We start from the raw sequence: 21,818 nt of genomic DNA on the forward strand, positions 1-21,818 counted from the left end.
AAATCACAGCGTCTGGAGTCACACTCTTTATTTCAGGTTCAAACAGTCATATGAACCAGAATTAGAAAATGACGGCTTATTTTCGAGTGTGAGGATTACCAGCCCTCTGTTCAGCTGGTTTCTTCTGCTGAGCAGCTGGGGGAGACAGTGTTTGTGAATAAGGTGTCTTTCTCTGGCGGAGACAGAGGGAGGGAGAGAGTATGAGATGGAAAGACAGTGAGAGAAGTCACCGCCAGTTGTGTGGTTAATTGGAGGCAGACATAATTAGTGCTAATTAGGATAATAGCCATTCGTCTAGAGATCCATCCACCTAATGGGACTACAACAGTCAGTCAGCTGCGCATGCACGCAAACACACACGCACACACACACACACAGTCACATTGTTACCATTCACCCATCTGCCTAGTTAGAGGAATGTGGTTTTGCACTGTAGATTTAAAATACAACCTTTGGATATTTGTACCAAGTAGAGCTTTTTTTTTTGAGTTTACATTGATAATTGCTTATCGTGTGCCTGGATGACAAAGCGACAGATAGACGTAAAGCAGAGGTAGAAAGGAAGTGAGTCATTGAGCGCCTGTAGCTGAACAAACAGTGAGTGGAGAGAATAGTCGCCCTCCTTTGTTTACTCAGCATCTTGCCTCATCCCTCTCTCCTCTCTTCTCTTCCTGTCTCAACCTCACCCTTGCCCTGCTTTGCTTTCCTTTCCTGTACTGTTGCCTTTCCACTTCTCTCTGCCTGTCCCTTGAGCCCTGCCAGGGGACATTAAACAAACGCAGTCTGTCCAGCAGTCCTCTCTAACGCTTACTCTCTCGCTCTCTCTCTCTTGCATACACATACACACACACACACTCACACACGCCAATTACTTTTGGTCTGCAGGCCCTAGGCTGAGTGTGCACAAGCATTCTTGACTGTGTGTGTGCAGACATGCACTTCCTCTGTGTGCGTGTGTGTGTGTTTTATGGAGAACTTATTGGCAGTGGCAACTGGCCAAGCCGGTGGGAGCGACCAAAGAAAAGTCTCCCTTTCTGTGTCCGTTTGACCGTTTGAAGGAACTGTAAAGGTGATTGAGGAAGCAAGCCTGTGATTTAGGCACTGCGTTAATTACAAGTCACAGAGCTACAGAGTGTGTAGGGCAGAAGGTAGGGAAATGTTTTCTGAGTCAGTGAAGGGGCTGTTAAAATCTCTCTCAAACACATTAGTGTTCATTACTGTTGTAACCTCTACCATCTTTCTTTTTTTTCTCTCTTTCTAACTCTCTTTATTGGTCTCATGTGCAGTCACATATGCAGGCTGTATTTCTCTGAGTGGAAAAATCATTAAGATTCACCATGCAGAACTAAGGCATTAACAGAGAATAACTTTAGATTTGGTTTTGAGTTATTAATAAATTGTGGACAGAAATGGAAATACAACATGGATACGAGAGAGGAGTTGGGTTGCACACTTTATGGCCAAACGTTCTTTGAACCTTGTACTTTTAGGTGCTTTTAGTCTGGGACTGCAGGGATCACCTCAAGAAATTGGTTTGGGTCGAGTGTTCGCTGTTACCGTGAGTGAAGGCCTCATTAGTCATACTTTGATTATATTTCCAACACATACTTAATCAGGGTCTTTTCTTCGTGTCGGAGTACAATGAGTGTTGCTTGAAGGATATATTCACCTCTCTTACTTGAATATGGACAACAGTTTATTTCACTCAAGCAACCACAGATGCATGCAGACAACAATCAGACAGACAACTGATAAAGTCGTTTGCTTTGAATTTTCCCAATTGTCAAAACTCAGAAGAATTGTTTTCAAGTAATCCTTTAATTTTGTCTGATATCAGATAGAATTGTCAACCCATTACACTTTAAACACTTTTACACTTCCTGTTTAAGGCAGGAATATCGCACCGGTATACCGCATTGCTGCCCTGCTGCTTTACTGCCTTACTGCCTTACCACCTTAGCACCTTGCTTTTCTGTATATAAGGTACGATTGCAGCATAGGGGATGGTCTCACCTTTTGGCAGAAACAGGAGGTAGTGACAATGCCGAAACTTCTGTATATAAACAGACAGCGGGCAGGACAGGACCATTGGCAGGAGGGATGTGATTTTGACAGCATTTTATGCGTGTGACCCACCATGGGATATTTAAAAAGCAGCTGAAGACCTGTAAATGTCTGCAAATTGGGATAACAATAAGTTTAAGAAGCTCCTTACCCCCCAAGCAGCTAGGATGAGATCACCCACCATAAAACAGAGAAGGTTACAATTATTATTGCCATGTTATGCCATTGTTATCGTTTATTAAGGGCTGCTGATGCGAATGATATGTTTCACGGGAAAGGCTGACACTGTTGCATTAATCGTCATGTCCGTCACGCCTCTTTTGGTTTCATAATGCTGGATGCTATTTTAAATCACACAGTGCACCAGAGTGATGCTGCCTTCGTTTGATTCTGTGTAAACATGCAAAAAAGGCATAAAGAGGGGACTTAGTAGCTGCCCTGTAGTGTAATTTCTGTGTAAAAAGGGCTTCTGATTCAGTCCTTAGTCTGAAATTGCATCTACTCTAACTGATTTCCAATCAATATAGACCAACATGTTTGCATTAATTTCACATAATCTAGCTTTAAAGAGTGAAGAGGAGCAAAGTAAAAACAAACTATAATGTCTGGGGATATTCAGAGGGCATATGAATTCAGAACAGCCTCAACAGCAGCATCTGCCTTGTCTATAGCACTCTCACTTGTTGTTATTACATATTACTGGCACACAGGCAACGATTTATTGTCTTGACCGTAAAATGTCAGGATTTTCTTCTTTTTTTTTTACATTCTAATGTCCAAGTGCAAAGTGACACACTTAAATATCTTGTCTGACAAGCAGTCAGTAACCTGAAGGCTTCAGTTTAAAATGATGTAAAACAAAACAAAACAAAAATTGCATATCTTTAATATTAAGAGGCTGGAATCAGAGAGTGCACCCATGCTTGACAAAAGATTGAAATGATAAGATTAGAGCCCATCGATTTTCTGCTAATCTTCTAATCCAATAATGAAGTATTTTTTTCAATAATTATATACATAGGTATAATGTTTACGTGTCCATGTACTTTGTTTGGGTCTCACATAATTTCAGTAATGAAGAGTATGGCCTGTAAGTTGCGTGTAAGTCTGATTTAGTGCACTGGATGTGCCCAACGGGTGCCTTTAATGAACATGAATGTTTCCCTCTTATCATTTTAATGTAGTCCAAAATGTTTTGGCCTTGATTTAAATTGAGATAGACACGATCCAGGCCTTCTAAATAGTTGATGCACATTTTTAATGCATCAGCAGCCTGCTTCCATTATTTCCTCTCATTTGGTTCAGCTCCAATAGGCTTATTATAGAGATGTGCTGTTGTTTGTGGATGTTTTGTTTTCTCCCTTTGTTGATTTCAAGATAAAAGGGTAGCAGACATTTTATGTTTTAAGTGACATTTATGTTTTAAGGGAATTCTTTTAGAGCAAGTTTGGAACAAGAAATGCGCTTAATGGATCCTGATGCAGAGATGCCAGTGACAGCCCAGACGTGGTACGCTGTGATACCACCCTGCTGGGCAGCAACTACGACAGTACCAAATTCACGATGAGGCACAGGATATAAGGTCTCATGATGTTATGAAAGTCCCACTTTTTACTTTTAGAACCACATACATTTTAGGTACTTCAAGATACTATTTGTAAAGAGATGCTGGAAAATGTGCATTTTTTGTGTTTAGCAAATTAAAAACTAAGCCAGTTTTACTTTTGGCTGTCCCCTAAAAGTCGGGGACCCATTAGCCCTGGAACACACTGCATGCATGAGCAGCGCGAGATGGCAACCTCCACCGAACTGCAGCGTGTTTCACGCTTGCGGAATTCATACTGGCAGCATTATGGCTATTACGCTTTTGCAGGGCTGCCTGCTGCTGGGAGTGCTGAATTTCCACATATATAAGCACAAATTCCACTCATTTACGAAGCCGTGGAGGCTTCTGCATTGCCAATAACACAGTCCTGCAAATGTTTCGTGATAAAATGCCTCGTGTCAACAACTGATGGGATTCTGTCAACAGAGAAGTTGTCAGAGGACTTTTATTTTGAAATGGAAGCAGAGAAGGTTGAGTTCCTCATCTCTGTGAAAAAGAGAGACATTTAAACTAACAAAAGGTGGTGTAGAGTCAGTATAATTATCAAAACGTCGTTTTCACTACCTATTTCTGCTGACAACTGCGCAGCATGTGGAAAAAATCAGCAAGCCACCGTTTCTCTCGATCAGGTGCTGTTCAAGCCGGCAGTGTGTTTGTTGATTGAGATTTCTTCAAGTCGAGTGGTCTTTTTTTTTTTTGTTTGTTTTTTGTCAGTCAGTGTGCAGTGTACTTCTGGGGACATTTTAGTCCTCAGACTTAGCTGCAGAGTGAGTGTTCCTTGCATTTTTATATTACAACTCACAGCAACTTAATATTATACATTCACTGGTTTTTATTTGATATCCAGTGTCAGCAAAAAATGTTGCTGCGCATTTCCAACCTGTCAGTAGCATAGTTAGCTTGTTATTTGAATATCACAATCACATAGAATGTCTAACTGAACCCCCACTGGTTGGGAAAAATAGGAAGAAATAGTCCATTACTGATATAGAACAGCCAAAACTGATTCGACTTACATAACTCAGTACAGCCCTAATTAATACTGCTGTGTTTACACTCTTTGTACAGAATTTGACGGCTTTAAAAACTTTCATGACTTGGTTGTTGTCTTTTATTAAGCTGTGTTTTAAAAGATCCGTCAGTCAGTTTTAAAATAACAGCAGGTGTCAGTCATCTGTTTTGGTGGTGGGGCTACCCTTTTTTTGCACACGAGAATTACGCACTAATAATAGTTGAGTTGCAGACTTACGGAAATAATCTCCATGCCTTCTTTGGACTTAAAGTACTTTCTAAAGAAATACTTATCTCTTGAGTCTCACACAGAACACCCCTTACTGTTATGGCTGTAAAAATAACATAATAATTTGACCAAACCTTAAATCTTAATTTAGCTGTCAGGCCTTTTCCTCACATTTTTAGCAATCACGAACTTAAACAATGTTTTTGTCCTGTGATAATATTTTTGAGGCATTGCATTTTGACTTAGCAAGAGGATTAAAGAATGTTCAGCAAATATACTGTAAAACAAATCTTCAACCCCAGGCTGTGTTAACAATAGCTTCATTTATACTATGCATGGAAAATCACTAAAGCAGTCACTGTCAAGCTGCTGGCAGCAGAATGTCAAGAGCTGCTGGCAGCAGTCCAGTTCTCAGTCTTAACTCAGTTAGACTGTTTAATCCCATTACAAAAACATATCTATCATATTTTCCAAAACTACATAAAACTGTTGTAGGAAACTGGCAAAGTTAAGTTCTCTTCATTGTTTTTACTCTCTGTTCACCACCAGGGTAAGCCCTCTCTTTTCTTTTACTCTGTGCTGTTACATTACAGTTGTGTAAGAAACCTTTTATCTGCTAAGACCTGAAGTTTCTGCATGAGCCCAATTTTACCTTAAAGTAGGCCTGGGCGATATGGCTTTAAAATAATATTGATCTTTGAGTCAAGTAGACGTAGGAATATTTTAAGGCTATGTATATCTCGATAAACGATATACATCTCGATATTTATAAATGTCCTTTAAACAAATGTCAACTGCTAAAATACAAAATTATTGAATGAACTGCAGTTACAAAGAAGTTAAATAAAGTTGAATACACTACAATTATAATAACATTCAATAAAATACAATTATAAGGTAGTTAAATAAAGTCCTTTTATAATTAAGTTGTTGTAATTAAATAATTCAAAGCAGGATCCTTAGTGCTTTTATTTTGAAGGACACGGCTTGTCTCAGGCCGGAAGTGTTGATGTTTTTGCTGTGGACTTGAAGTTTTCAGACAGTTTAACAGATATCGTGGCACCTTTAACCATCAGGATTCACTCACTGTGAGTAGGCAACAAACAACTCTCCAGTTCACATAATACGAATATTTGAAGGTTGCACTGGTGCTCCATGGTTGCAACATGTTACTAAATACTCGCAATCTGAGCTCTGCAAATACAAGCACACACTCACCTACTGCCACTACTACTCATTAAGACATGTGGAACTCACATGGAACAAGCCCAGATGCACCAGGTGAATTCGATATATTGCCCACACCTAGGAACTGGCTGTCGGGTATTGCCATCAGGCACTGAAAAAGTGCGTCCTCTGAAATGAGTGAAAAATAGTCCATCACCAGCTGCGTGTTCTCTGGAACCAACTATCACAGAAATGTATTTCTTGATGGATGGCCTGACATTTATCCTCATAGAGTCCAGAGAGGTTACAAGAACTTTGTATCTTTTTCTGAATTGAAAGATTAACAACAAGCCACCAATGAATTTCCTTCCACATTAAGAATCTGTAAATCAGGGATTGACATTTTAAGTAACTTCATCATTCGAGTACCTGCATAAAATTACTATAGAGTTCTTGATTACTCACAAAAAAATGTCAAATGTGAGAATAAGAACATAAATTACTTGAACCAGCTGCATTCATTTTTATCAAAACCAATATTAACAAGCTTACTTAAAAGCAATTGCATGATTAACTCTATCAAAAGCTTTGGAAAGGTCAATAAAAAGAGCTGCGCAGTGTTATGTCATCCAAAGTAGAAATTGTATTGTTTAAAACAAGAGTGGCAGCAGTAACAGTGCTGTGCTTTTGTCTAAAACCAGACTGGTGCTGACTTAAAATATTATTCTAAAATAGTATAGTAATAATATTCTAAATGGTATGATTTAAGTTATTCATTACCCAAAGATTCTAATATTTTTGATAGGCCTGTAGTTGTTCACAGCTGCTGTTTCACCGCCTTTATGTAATGGAGTGACATAAGCAGTTTTCCAAACTAAGGGAACTATACCAGATAAAATTGAAACGTTAAAAATGTATGTTATAAAAATAACTAAAATAGGTGCTGCAAGCTTTAAAAAGAAAGGATTAAGTTCACCCTCACCAACAGAATGACTTGTATCCAAAGCTAATAAGGCCTTAAAGACTTCATCAGAAGAAATGGGCTGGAGCATAATTTCTTTTTTTTTTTTTTTTTGGCCTAGGCAGCATTTGGATGGTATGATCAATAATGGGCAAAGGGGGTCCTGTGTAGGTTTCTTCAAATAGATTGCCAGCAGCATGAAAGTGATTTAAATTAATAAAGTCAAAATAACAGAAACAATGTACTTTTACTAATAAGGATGACTTGTAATGGTTATGGTTATACAGCAATTATTGGCTTCATTGTGAGATTTTTTATGACAGCCTTTGTTTGGAGTTGTGCAGACAAAGAAAAACATAAGCCAAAAAAAGGTATTTTATATTGATGAATATTGTACTGAAGCTTTCCCCCTCCTCTCAGCATTCAAGACAATGCACTCTCTGCAGCAGCGTTTTATAGTTACCAATTACTTTGGGACAGAGGACACCACACCACAACTCAAGCTGACAGGCAATTCTGAGAGCAGGAATGCTTAAAAAATTTGAATACCTCAACCTGGTGTAAAGTTTGTAATAACAAAAACCTGAATTTAAACCGGATTTATACAGCTCCTGAGGACACACACTGAATGTAGCTTTAGCAGGTATGAACCTGTTTACGTTAACTATCATTCAGCCCAACAGAGAATGCATTCATGTGTCCTGTTACCTAAACACCAAAGCAAACATCCAGTTAAACGTCTGCGAGGATCAGTGAATGCTCCCAGCTGTGTGTGTGCCAGTGTGAGAAGGTGTGTGTATGTATGCAGTGTAATGTGTGGGTGGCTGGCTGGCACTTGCTTTGGAGATGAAGCTGCCAAAAAGCCTGCTGTCTGGACTGGGTTTACAGTGGAGTATCCCTCCTCCCGCCCTGCTGCCACACTCCTCCACCCGGAGCTTCTGTATGTCAAACGCAGTGTGGTTTTAGGAAGGTGGCTCGCTGCCTATCAGAGATAGAGAGGGAGGGCAGACAGGGCCGAGGTGGGCTCTGTTGGCAGGAGAGACAGTCCCCAGACCCGACACACATACTCACACACACACTCTAAGATGCACTTAGATGTAAAAAAGAAACACACTCATTCATACGCTGACTTGCTCACTCATCCTCTGGCCTGCAACATGTGTGTGCTAATTAGCTCTTGGCACACTTGTATATGTGTGCGTGTGTTCAGCAGTCAGCCTTGCAGTGCGGACATCCGAGAGTGTTTATTAAATGAGTCTTGGGGCCAGACACTTAATGAAAGACCAATCTGGCCTGGTGCTTTGGTTCAAAAGAGTCGGGTGGGGGGGTGGTAAGACAGGACAGGGGAGGATGGTTTGATAGAGAGACAGCAAGAGAAAGAAAAATGCAAGAAAATTGGATACAACAGAAAAAGGAATGTGCAGATTGTAATCGGAGGGAGAATGGGAAATGGGAGGCTGTTTTTTATTATTTTCGGGGGAGGAGGGATGCAGAGGGGAATTCAGAGGAAGAGGGGAATAGGATATAGTTGATTACTGTATTTTAATTTCCCTCTTCTGCCTAGGGATAAACTGTCACATACACACACACACATGCATGCAGAGTCATGCACTGTTTTACAATTGAGTTTGTCTTTAATTAAAAGCCAGAACAATTTTGCCCAGTTTAATTAGATGTAGAACTAAAAGAGCACAGAAAGTCGCATGTTGAGTTTATGTTATATTAAATCTAAACTACATCACGATTCAGTCTGAATGAAAAGACACTCATGCGCACGCTCATATAAATGCCTGCGTGTGTGTCTGGCTGTATTGTATGAGATTGTGTAACCACCCTCCAGCTACTCACAACAAATAGGAACACATTTTTTAAAGGGAAATCCACCTGAATTTAGGTCCTCTAATCACTGTTACCTTACCTATTATTGGCATATTTAAATTCCTTTCCCTCTGTGTTGTTTTGTCGGTATGAAAGTTCCACGAGAAGATTTTAAGGGAAATTGAGCCTGAGACCTCCCAATGTGGAACAAATGAAAGCGTGAAGAAAATCCCTGTAGCCATCGCTCTCTGTCATAACAAGTGATTTCACATGTAAATTGCACATATAAATGGGTTATGTAAATGAGGACAAATGCAACAGGAAAAATACTTTTAACTCAACAAATCTTCAAATGTTAATATGCTATCTTGATTGGTCGTATTGCACTCTCACACCCACCCACTGAGCTCCTTTAGCTTTGACTGTTAATAACTTTAAGAGTCCCGTGAACCTCCCAGGCTCTCCTCCCTCAGACACCATAGGCAAGTCACTGTCCATTAATCAGGATGTGCTGGGTAAAACAGATGTGATAAAATGGGCTGGTCAGTGCAGTTAATGAGCTTAACAGCTGTAAATTGCATTATGGACCTCAGTGAGGATGCAGGATCTATCCTAGCTGTGGGACAAGTCGGAGAAGGTTTGGTTAAAGCCTCTATTTCAGGCGGTACGATGTAGAGGAGTGCACACACACACACATACCTGCCCACTCAAAGCAACATGCACTCACACACATAGAGTGTCAGTGTTGGGGTGGAGGCTGTGGCTCCTGTGGATGTTCTCCTGGGAAATCACACTGAATAAAATTAGACCTGAAGAATTCTGTCTGTATGTGTAGTGTGTGTTTGTGTGAGTTTGTGTCAAACAGCATGCACTCTCTCCTCTCCTCTCCTCAATCAATATGTAGTTCAATCAGGTGTTCCTATCCTTATGTGTTGCACAAACGCCTTCGTGTATTCTGTAAAGGACTGTCATGATCTCATGTTCATGGCTGTAACAGTCATCTCTAAGCTGTGGACGCTCGTTGATCTTAATGGTTGGGCTCAATTTGACTGTGCCAGCATGCGGCCTCTAACACTGCAAATGGAGTGGAGGCGGCATATGAGGAGTCAGCCATGACTCAGCTCGTTGTTGCTACATGTGGTATAGCGTTGATTCAGGTCGGCAAGAGTGGCATGGAGTTGAAACCACGCCCAGCTAGCACTGTGCTGATCTAGTTTTTGGGCAAACAGATAGCAGACAACTCAGTACTGCTCAACAGTACTCACAGAAAAACACACACATCTCAAAATCTAAGCTCCTTTTCCTTTTTCACACAAAAAGTTGTCCACATATGGCATATTAAGGATCATACACATTGCATATGTTATGTCATTTTTTTATTTATGTGGCTATAGCGTATAGTATCTGTGTTGTGGATGCACAGATTAAGACTCACAATCTATAACAATTAAAGCCTTTCATCTCACTTTAATGTGCTTTATTCTCCCTTTGGTCATATTGATTTTATTTCAGTGTCAGCTCTCAGGTTAGGATATTGGGAGAATTACATTCACTGACATGCTGAAAACACAAGTAGCATCACTAAAAAAATCAACCTGCGCTTCCTGCCTGGCGGCATCTCTTCACAGACACACAAGTTCAAACGCATGAAAATCTGAGCTCCACGAAAATATTTTCTTATACCCTCCTTGACTGCCTCCTGCTATCCTCTCCCACACCGTCTCCCTCCAAAATCAACTCTTCCTATTATGCGCCACTGAAAAGCAACAGCAACACAAAGTCTGTTTGTAAGTGATTGTTTCTTATCTTTGTGTGCTTATGTGAGAACAGTTTTAGATCTTGTGTTTTTGTGATTTTGTGTGCTTGTGTGTACTGTATGTTCGAGCTGTATTGATTGCTGCTGGTACGTGGCAAAATGAGGATGAATCAGTGTAAAGCAGGAAGAACAGAAGACAATACACAAACAACGAGAACGGCCAAAAGAATGAAAGAGACACAAAATGAGCCACATATCAATCTGAGACAGGAGGAGAGATTTATTTAAGCTCTCCGAATCCTCTTTCCTTTCTGATGAATGTATTCAATGTTTCCTTCCCCCCTTATGAATTCTAAATGATCCATGTACCAAACACTCTCCTCTTGTCAGAGTCTTAGTTTGAGCGGGATTCTTGTCTGAGACGGAGCAACACGAGATGGAGGCACGTTTTGCTTTTTGGTTGCTATTGTGGTCTCTAATCCTTTGTTGTCTGTGTGTTTGGTTTGTGCCTTACAGTGCAATCACTTTGGACAATCAGCTGGTCGTCTTGGCAACCACTGCAGTGGACGCTGGACGCTACCACGTAGAGGCGGTGAACGAGATGACGGGAGAGAATGTGACGAGTCCGGCTGTCTACCTTAGCATCTCAGGTAAAATTACATTCTACCTTTTGGTGTAATGCTGAACAACGCTGCTAATGAAGATGGTGTGCGATCAGTAAGTGAAACCACACAGCATATTTTTAATCTCACAAACAAGATTTATTTATTTGATAATCAGATATGTCTGATTGTGGATAAGAAGATTTTCAGTCTTTGATGAGTTGCTACTTCTCATTATTTGACTTTGTTTCACCTTTTTAAATCTTTTGGGGAACTTGATTGGGTTCTCTGTCTTATGGGATTTAATTGCATTTTAATGGATCTGAAGTCAGTATCAAACACAAATATTTGATTGAAAATGTGCACTATTTTTGGCTGAGTAGGCAGGTTGAATGATGGCCTAATTAATGTTGACAACTCATAAATACAACCTGAAAATGAGATAAGCAATACACGTCTGATGCACTGGAAAAACTGATGTAGCCAACTTAATTTTAAAGCCATTATGTTTTTGAACACCTCAGTCCATAACCTGGAGGTCCTGACTCAGAACTGTTGAGATGAGAAGCTGGAATTATTGATATCACATGAAATAGAGTCCAAGTTAGATTCCAACAGCCAAAACTGATGTGACACAGATCATTTCATCATGATCGTTAAGTGATGTTTAAGAGCCAGTGTGTAGAAGTTAGGGGCACCTACAGGCTGAAATTGTATATATTTTTTATAACTATGTTTTCACTCCATTTGAATCACCTAAACACAATAATTGTTGTGTTTTTGTTACATTAGAATAAACTTTTTTTTACTTTTTCATAAATGCCACAGTAGTTCTTTTACATGTTTGGCACATGGAAGAAGTTTTAGTTTTGCAACCTCACCGCTACATGCAGGTAAATCCCACATTCTAGACCTTTAAGTAGTTTTATAAGTTCAATCTGTATATTTTTGGCTAAAACACACATACCAGCCTGGAAAGACAATTTTTATTATGGCTTTTTGTCATGTAACTTTAGGCAGAAATGTTTATTACTCACAGCTGATATATTTCCTTTCGCTTGACATTTGTTTCATAAACCGGAAAAAGCTAAATCATTGTTCAACTAAAAATGAGAGGCTTTCGTTCCTGAATCTTTTTCGCATCGTGTTTAATAAAGGATGTACAGAGACGAAGCAAATAGTTGTTGCAGTCGTTTGATCTTTTATACAGGTACTTTACCAATCTGGAGCCAGATCCAAGTTGTTGTAACCTAAATCCGACACAGATACTGCTGTCTATTTGTTGGTATTTACAGACTCTTGGTATTTAAAAAATATTGATATATTAAATGATAGTTTGTCATTTCCTGCTTATGTGTTTTTCTGTTTTGCATAAAAAGGTTATGTCATGCTCCCTTTTAATTAAAAAAAACTCCAGACTTAATTAATTGTTTATTGAATGTTGGTGATTGGTATGCAGCCCTTAGGTCATTCTGAGAGAAAAAAGGCTACACTCACGAAAACTGATAACTTTGGTGAATTTTCTGCTCCCTCCTGTGTGTTCCTGCCTCCGTCACAGCCTTTATCGCTGAATCACTCTGTATCCATTTCTCAATATCGCTTCTCCTCAGAGGGCAGAGGATAGACTCCACTGTCTAACAGTCCTTCAACTCAAGTGTTCACTATGGTTAAATGCGAAGAGGAGACGGGAAGGGAGGGAGCTCTCTGTCCCTCATGGCTGTATAGAGTTTTAATTAGATTCTCTTTACAGGGTTGTATCCTTTGGCATCCTTTGTCACAAATGCACACACACACAATCACATAAATATACGCACAGTACCTTGTTACAGCTGTCAGAGTGGAGTACTCCCTTGGGCGTTTTTTAGGAATCGTAAGGGTATAGTTAGGCTTCACTGATCAGTCTTTGGCCATAAACGTCTGCGTGTGCATTTGTGTGTGTGTGTGTGTGTTTGTTTCTGTTTATCAGTGTGTATTTTCTACAATAAACATTTCTCGGGTAAATATCCTTGGCTATAAAACAGCATATTTGATTCGGTTATTTGTTATTGAGATTGGAGAGGAATTGAGAAAAAACTGGAGGACAAACCAAAGAGTCAAAAGGACGGAAAGAGCAACAGGTAAAAAGGAAAAGACGAAAACAAACAAACCCCCTTTTACACTGCCTTTTAAGGTGGTAATATCACAATATTATTCCACTTTGTTGTTCTATATAAAATATAGGATTGCCGAAGGGGGAGACAGAGTTGTCTCGCCTTTAAGCCAGCAGCAGAGATAATAAAAGCTCCAAAGTGACATCGATGTGAGACCATTAGAAGGATGGGTGTGATGTTTTAACTACGAGTTATGCGTATGATCGACCGCAGGAGATTTAAAAAACAGCTAGCCGTTAAATCAAAGAACAGAAAATGTACGCAAGTTGTGAAAACAATGAGGTCCATGAGCTCCTTACCCTCTGAGCAGAGTACGAGCTTAGCCAGTGTACACCAGCCAACACATATGTCATATGTCACACTGGAGGCCAACGCTGTTTTGTTAAATGTCACGCCTCTTTTGCTGTTGCGAGCTGCATGACGCTGCTGTTGTTTGATTTTGTGTATACAAAGGTGGCGTAAAGAAAGGACGTTGTAGCGGCCCTGCAGCATGTTCTCTGTGTAAGAGGGGTATTTCTTCAGGCTTCTTATCTCCACTTCTAAGTGTTAAACCGTAAACTACCAGTAGGTCAGTTTGTTTTTTTGAAAAAGGTGCTACGGATGTGAATGTGTTTGGATTATATTACATGTGTACTACACTAATTACGCTGCAAGATGATAATGCTAAAAAAATAAAAATCAATAGTAAATTATGAATTTGGATGAAAAGATGCCTGTACTGAGTGTACACACACACTGAGCAGCAAACTATAAATGATAGTGATCAGTCAAGGTTTGCTAGCAGAAAATTTGAGGAAAAAAAGAATTGGAATTTCGTGCCAATGAGATTAAATTGAAGTGAACTGAAGTGATGAGCAGTTCACCAGGTTAACTAACTCAAGAAAACATGTGAATGAACTCATGCAAATTGTATTTTTTTTCATCAGCACCTCCTCCTTCTTTTTTTTGTACATTTCCTGGCCTATCTGCGTCTCCCTCCATTTCCTGTCTCTCCTCTTTGCGCTTTTCCATTCTCGTTAAGCAGCCTGTACAGGATCTGAAGACAGAAGTTCATAGCTGTCAGTCAAATTTTCTATTTCTAAAAATGTTGTCTTTCTTTTTAGAAATTCACCAGAATAAATGAGATACCTATTTTCTATTCACCCCTTCCTTACTTTGATTTGAGCATTGTGCTCAACAGAGAAGAACAAGAGACAGAGGATCGGTAGAGACAGAGAAGAAGAATTAATGAAGTGAGTCACGGATGTAGACTGAGAATATGACCAACAACCTGTTATTGCCAGGACTGCTGGCGGAGAAAGCTCTTTGTACTGTATATGTCAGGCATTAACACTTAAGATGCAGTCACATTTACAAGACTGGCTCGCTGTGTGAAGATTGACACTCAAAATCTTTTGACTAATCCACAAAGCCTGAGAGAGCGGAGAAAAGTGGTCCACAGCCAGCTGTATGACCTACCTGCTTGACAGATCCATTATCTGCATGTCCCTGACCACTATCTTGTAAGTGTGGCCTAGACTGCTGAAAATAAAAAGCACTAACTGTCATGTGTGGTTGAGCTGGAACAGCCACAATTGATAGCAGCTCAACAGCTTGGTGAGAGGTCACACTCTGTAATCAGTGGAAGAACAGCCCGCCTCTAAAATAAACAGCTCCTGGAGCTTTTTCATTGACAACATATGGTGCTACAGGAGACATTTTCAGTCAGTTATCACTGCATACTGAACATGACAGATTGACAGAAGATGAATCTTAAATATTCAAAGAACATGTGCTGAACAAGGTGTCCAAATATCAAGTCAACATATTAAATCACATCAACACAGCCACTCTGGGGAGGGAGGGTCGGACTCAAGGTTTTGGTCAATTAGTTACAGTATACACTTGTGTGTTCAGTGTGTTTGCATTAGAAAGGAAGAAAGCTCTAATGGCCTTAGGGTATTTCTGCTAGTGACAGGAGATGAGGATCCCTTCTCCAATTAATTAAGCTCCATGCATACCTGCTATCATCACTCCCTCCTCTCCGTCTCCCTTTAATACGCACGCACACACACGTATTCACACACACCTCAGCCTGTCAATCAAAACAGCAGTCAGTCTCCCTGTTGCCCAGAAGAGTGTGGGCATGTCTGTGTGCCTCTCTTCCCTTCACAGCAGTGGAGGTCTTTGTAGATTTCTACATCAGACCATTAGAGCAGCAAAATTTCCCCCAAAGAGAGCTTTCACTGGAGGGACTTTTTACACACGCACTTATGAAAGCACACAGACGTGCAAAATGTACACATGCAAAAGATACATGCCTAGATACACTCCGCATATCTGGACATCATCAAAGAGCTGCACTTTAGAGAACAAAGAAACAAGACAAAATGGCTGAAGAGACCTCAGACACTCAAGATAAAGTAGTTGTGATCCTGCATGCATGGATCTCATATATACAGTATGTGTATATATATATATATATATATATATATATATATATATAACAACAAGGGAAATGAGAGCAGGGGAGAGGAGAGGGGATACAAGGTAGACAGGAGAAAAGAACAGAAGAAGAAAGAGAGGATAGGAGATTGTGGCAGACGCATATATGCTGATATAATTACAGTAGTGCTATAAATGCTATCTCAGCTTTGGGCTCAAAAGTTGATCAGATGCCTCTATCTTTTCTATACAGAAGGCAGTAATGTCACGCTTGTTAATGTTTGCTGAACTGCAAAAATAGCTAAGAATATTACATAGAAGCACTGCTTAACGAGTGCTTCCTTTTGAAAAGAGTATTCCAGCGCTTCAGTTTTTTTACTTCCATGAAGTTGGCGGACATGCAGGACAGATTTTTCTTTTTCAATCGATGCAGTAGAGGCCAAGATATACTGACTTTTAGTCCCTAAATGCAATTGATTGCGTCTTGTCGTAAGAACCTTGCTGCTGCGTAAATGCTAGCATCTTTCAAACTCCACAGCACAGGCTTTCCTTCACACATTTGTCTGCAAGGCCAAGCTGAGATGACCTTGTTGACACCAACTCCCCCTGTAGAACCTCTGAAATATTGTACAACTCTTTTTACAGGCTCAGAGTAGAAGCAGTGAACGGATCTCTATGCATAAAATCTGCGTAGTTCCCCTTTAAAATGCTCTACATCCTGTGGCTCTATAATTACCATATGGCAGAAGTCAATGCAAACTTTCTACAAAGTTTCCAAAAAAAAAGTTGTCTTGAACACAAGAAAGTTGTAGGAAGTTGTTTGAAAATTTCCAGCTTGTCTTTGTGGCTTCATAGTAAAGCACATTAATGATTTGAGTTATAAATTTGATTCTGCTGAATAAAGAAGTGACAACCAGTAGGTAGTTACTTCCTCAAGTACTGTATACAGTGCTGAAATAGAGAGGCGCAATCACAGCAGAGACGATGAGATGAAACAGTGACACAGAAGAAACACAGAGGAGAGTGTTGAAGAGAGAGCTAAGGGACGGATTGGCTCCAAGTGCATATGCAATGTAAAATAACCTTATAACCTTTCTTAACCTTAATCATTGTATGTGTGTGTTGGAGGGTGTGGGAGTCTGAGTTTGATTACCTCGGCTTGGTGATTGGAAGAGAGCCTGTCTGAGTTTGATTACGCCTCCTTTCGGAGACCCTGGTGTCTGCCATTTTACATCACTCCATTTCTACCGTTTATCCTGTTTTTGCCCCCACCTGCCGCCATCAAGCAAGGCTTGTCGCCCTGCAGCCCTGAGAGGTGACGGAGTGGCCTTTGTCAGGAGCTGAAGAATAGACTCATGTAGCATCTGACTCGGCTGACCTCCAGATAACCCAGACTCACACACGGTGTCACTCACACACACGGGATTGGTCAGGAACGTAGAGGAGAAAAGAAGAGATAAGAGAAAAATGAATGTTTTGCTTGGAACATTCGGACAGCATATGGCACATGACACACAACTTGCCATCTTTTAAAAAAGCTTTCATGAATACATGTTCTGATGTATTTGATGAGCACTAAAACCTGCATGTATAAGTGTGTGTGCTCACTGATTACATTTGTGTTGTTATTTTTATGCAAGCCTGTGTGTCTCTCTGTCATTTGCTTCTTTCCCTCCCTTCCAGATGTTTCCTTTCCACATCACTGATTCTTAAATGAAAGCCTGCCGTGGATCTTTCTGTGCTCGTCTGCAACTCTGTTTGTGTGTATGTGTGTGTCTTTGCTCCAGGTCCCATCCCAGTTGTTCTGTGGCGCGTCTAATTGGAGGTATTTTAGTGTCCCTGGAGAGAGTGTGTGATTGTGGAATGCATGTGGTTTGTGTGTATGAATTGGTTTGCATGTGTGTGTGTGTTGGTTTGTTGTCGTGTTGCGGACCCCGGCACCTGTGATCCCTCATTTAAAAGCTTAGACGCGAGATCAGAGAATCCGCTGTATGCCCGTGTGCAGCCGTTGTTTCCAGTGCTGCACCTCTTAACATGCACTCAAGGTGTTTTGCATTTTGCTGTATCATGCCCTGATGGGCTTCAGGGAACACCATAGAAACTGCTCCTACCAACATGGCAACATAATGATCTGTGCCACAATCTGCCTTAGTGCGCTCCACTAGGATCGGCACTCTGCAACTCCTCGTGTTGGTTTGGGAATATGTCTCTGGGGACTTCTAGTCATACCGGTTTGAGTACCGACAGCCGTGGAGTAGTGATTCTCTCTCAGACGTTTTGGCTGGTGACCCCTAAAAACAAAATGAATGCCAAATGGGATGTTTAGTAGCAACTCACCGCCCCCTGATACAAGCACAGGTGTATGCACTGAACAGTGACTCTGAATCTTTTTTCTCCCACTCTCTCTTTCAAATGACTGCTCTTGATTAATAACCAGCAGAATCCGTGGTAATGTTTGGAAGCAGCTGCCAATATTCTTTATTTAACAGCGAGATTAAAATGGCTCAAAGATTTCACAGTTACGGTCAGATGTTGCCTGTTAGTCTCCTATTAGCTAACAGGGACCTTGCTGCGAACACTTTCTTTTTCATGGGTGCTAAAGTATAATTGGCAGCTGTGGTGTCTGTCGGATCAGAGTAGTACATGTTAATTTGATTCTCGTTAAGAGATTATATTTGTTGCAGTAATGACATTTTCAAAACAGTAATAGTGCTGAAGGTAAAAATAACAACTCACTCAACGATGCACAAAAAGCCTTTTGGCTGCACCTTTTGGTGATGAGTTTATTGGCAACCATTGATGAAAGACACAACCCTGATGCTAAATGAATGCATCACACTGAAGAGAGCATACCTGAAAGGTCTGTGCATTTAATTACTCAGTGCTGAACTTGAAAACTGACAACTGAGTTGATCCACAGAAAATAAGTCTTCAAGTATTGTTGTAAATAATGTTAATTGAAAAATACCACAGATTCACTTGTTTAAGTCTTTTAAATTTGGAGGAATGGCTGCTATTCTCTCTTTTATAATGTAAATTCAGTACTTTTGGGTCTTGCTCTGATGCTTGAGCGAAACAAAGCATTGGATAAATAGTCAGCTTGGGTTCTTAGGAATTTTGATGCACATTTTTCTTATTTTAAAGACAATTTAGAGTAAGGATTGAAGATAATTGTTTGATGGATCCTTGCCCAGGGTCTGTTTTTAGTTGATAAACAGCACTTGCTCCGATCAGTACTCCAGCTGTCATGTCTACTCTCTTGACTGTGCAGAAGAATTTCAGGCAAAGCAACAAGCAGCATTCAGCAAGCAATGAAACTTATTTTGGTCCTGTTATTTGTGTACGCTGTTGGTTTAAGGCGGACAGATACGACACTTTTTGCAGAAACTGATTTGAACAAGTTCTTTTGAAAATAGAGTTTGGAGACAAAAGAAAACACCACATGGGCTTCAGACACTGCAGTGTGTTCAGGCTTACTTGCCAAATAACTCAAAATTTTTGCACAGCAGCTTTCATTTTGGGACCATCTGTGATTGCTCTCGAATATGACATGGCTATATGTGCAGAGGAGGCTTCACTTTTGCTGTTGTGATTTATTACAGGGAATGAACCTTTCTTTTTGTCGTAGGTAGAGTAAACCGGATTGAAAGCTTAATAATTTCTCCACAGGCCTCTTCAATTAAATAAGTATTTTAGAAGAAGGTAGACAGTAGATTTATTAGTCATTTTTTAAACAGTGTTTAAAAAAACGAAATTACCAGTATAAAGTGGGTCCTCATGTAAACCTACCCTGTCTCTGCTGTGGAAAGACAGAAACACTTTTGAAACTGGTGCTACAGGAAAGGGGCTGTGGCATTTGCTTTTCTTTAAGAGGTAGAAAAACCCACAGTTACCAGAATGCACTGTGCTGCACTGGACCAGTTAACATTTCTGCTGGTAGGTGACGTTACGCAAACTCTTCAGTTTGACACAGTGGCAGCTGGCTGGTGACAAATGTTCTCATATTACAGTTAAACAGTAAGCTAGAACATGTTGAAAGCATTTGCGGCGAGAAATAGGCAACAAAGTAGTAGCATTTTGGGTTATATTTATTCAGCGCTGCTTAGTTTTACTGTGTGATCAGAGCTTTTTTAGCCTCCATTTTTACTGTGCAGGAAGCAGTCTGGCACCCATTTCACAAACTCTTGCTTTTACAAATATTTTAGGAGAGAAAAAGGCAGTGTGGTAATAAAATCTTGTTTAATATTCCACCAGCACTACCTACTAGTTTACTATTTTTATCGGATTTCAGCAGATCCCAGCACTTGTTATATGGAGAAAAGTTTACCACAGTTCATTTACACATACTACCCACGTTGTTTTAATACAAAGCTGACTGGAGATTGCGAAAGAATCCCTTCAAGTTTGTTGGCAGCAGTTTTTTTGTTCTGTCAAATACTGGAGATAAGATTTTGCTGGAGAGTAAGATTGCAGAATATAGCCTGTAGTTAAGTGGGCTTCAAGATTCCCATACCTAGAAATTTGAGTTATTTAGTTTCTTTGGTTGCATAATTTCTGTTACACTGTGAAGACACTGAAGACACTGCGGTCTGGTGGTCTTTTTCTTTTTTTATTATTTTTTTTAAAGATTGAGCAGGAAGCCTGTATTCAATCTGTCCAAAGGCTAGTTATGTAGATAACCATCGTGAAGGTCACTTAACAGAATCACTGATGCATTTAATTGCATGTAAACCTTGAAGAATGAGCACCTGTATGCTGCATTCAGTCTAGCACACATCTATAAGCTGCAAGGTTAATTTGAAAGATCTAGGACTACAATTACCCTCTTTGTGTTGAAAATCTGTTCATTTAAAGTCTACAGATGTGGAGCAGACACACACACGATCATACAAAAAGGCACTAATACTCAGCGGTTTTGATAGAGTCTTGGCTAATGAATCAGTGCTTTGATTAAATCTTGCTACAACTGGTTGTGTCTGGAATTATTATATTCAATATTTCAGTTGCGAAGGGATCAGACTTGTCTTTGTTGATCCCCATCTCCCCTCTCTGCCTTTTTCCTCTGTCTCTCTCAGTCCCTTCTCTCTCTCAGTGTAATGAGGCTCCTCTGTGGTTCTATAATTAAAACCCCAGTGTACAGACAGAGATGGAGTGATGGAAGGATGGACAGGAAACTGACTCATGGACTGTGTCAGTATGACAAGCCAACTGTGTGTGGCTATGTCTGTATGCTCTACTTGTTCCACCTAGTTATGGATTTAATTGCAAGCGTGTTTTTACAGCATGATGAAATAGATCAAGACGGATGGCCATGTATAAGGCTTTGACAGAGCATTTTACAGTTGTACACCCACTTAAACTGTCTTCCAATCCCCTTACATTCACCGATAAAAAAGTCAATAGACAAAAAGAAGGCAACAATAAGGCAGGCAGTTAGAGAGGTGTCCAGTGGGACAGAAAACAGACCAAAAGTCAAAGAAGCTGGATGGGACAAGTTTTTAAGAATCAATGATCGAGCGGAGACTGTGGAGGTAAAGGAGCCAGAGAACAGGAGCAGGGAGAAGCTCTGAAAGTTTTAATGTTACACAGGTTTCTTCCAAAATGGTTTATTGAAAGGCACTGTGGGTGGTGTGTAAATCTTTATGTATACTGTAAAGTGGCCCCTATGCAGTCAAGTGGGCCCACTACTTTATCAAAACTAAACTCTAAAAACTAGTTGATGAGTGCTGCAAAGTGATATCAGGATATGTGTATTGATATTAGAGACATTATTTTAGACATAATTTTTTTTATTTAAATGTGATTACTCTGAACAAAAGATTATTTTTAGGGAAATATGAAATTATGATAAAAATGTTGTCAAGTGGACAATTTGATTCACCAGCATTTGACCAATCCACTAGCACATACTTCAATCAAAATTTTGCTTAAAGGGTAACTGGTATTTTTGAACCGGGACCCAGTGAACAGTTTCTGAAATTGGTCCAAAATTGAATGAAAGTGCTGCAGCTGGCAGCCATAAAATAGGTT

At 40.0% G+C, this 21,818-nt stretch overlaps 1 protein-coding gene across 1 annotated transcript in view; it reads left to right on the plus strand.

Annotated features, from left to right (window-relative positions):
* Positions 1 to 21,818, plus strand: part of LOC121942083 (protein sidekick-1-like) — a 268,045-nt gene that overhangs the window by 121,295 nt on the left and 124,932 nt on the right. Inside the window, exon 5 of the mRNA XM_042485177.1 lies at positions 11,129 to 11,262. Coding sequence (XP_042341111.1) covers positions 11,129 to 11,262 — 134 coding nt within the window. The remainder of the gene's footprint in view (positions 1 to 11,128; positions 11,263 to 21,818) is intronic.

The sequence above is a fragment of the Plectropomus leopardus genome, chromosome 4 (assembly GCF_008729295.1).
Source record: "Plectropomus leopardus isolate mb chromosome 4, YSFRI_Pleo_2.0, whole genome shotgun sequence".
NCBI classification, from domain to species: domain Eukaryota; kingdom Metazoa; phylum Chordata; class Actinopteri; order Perciformes; family Serranidae; genus Plectropomus; species Plectropomus leopardus.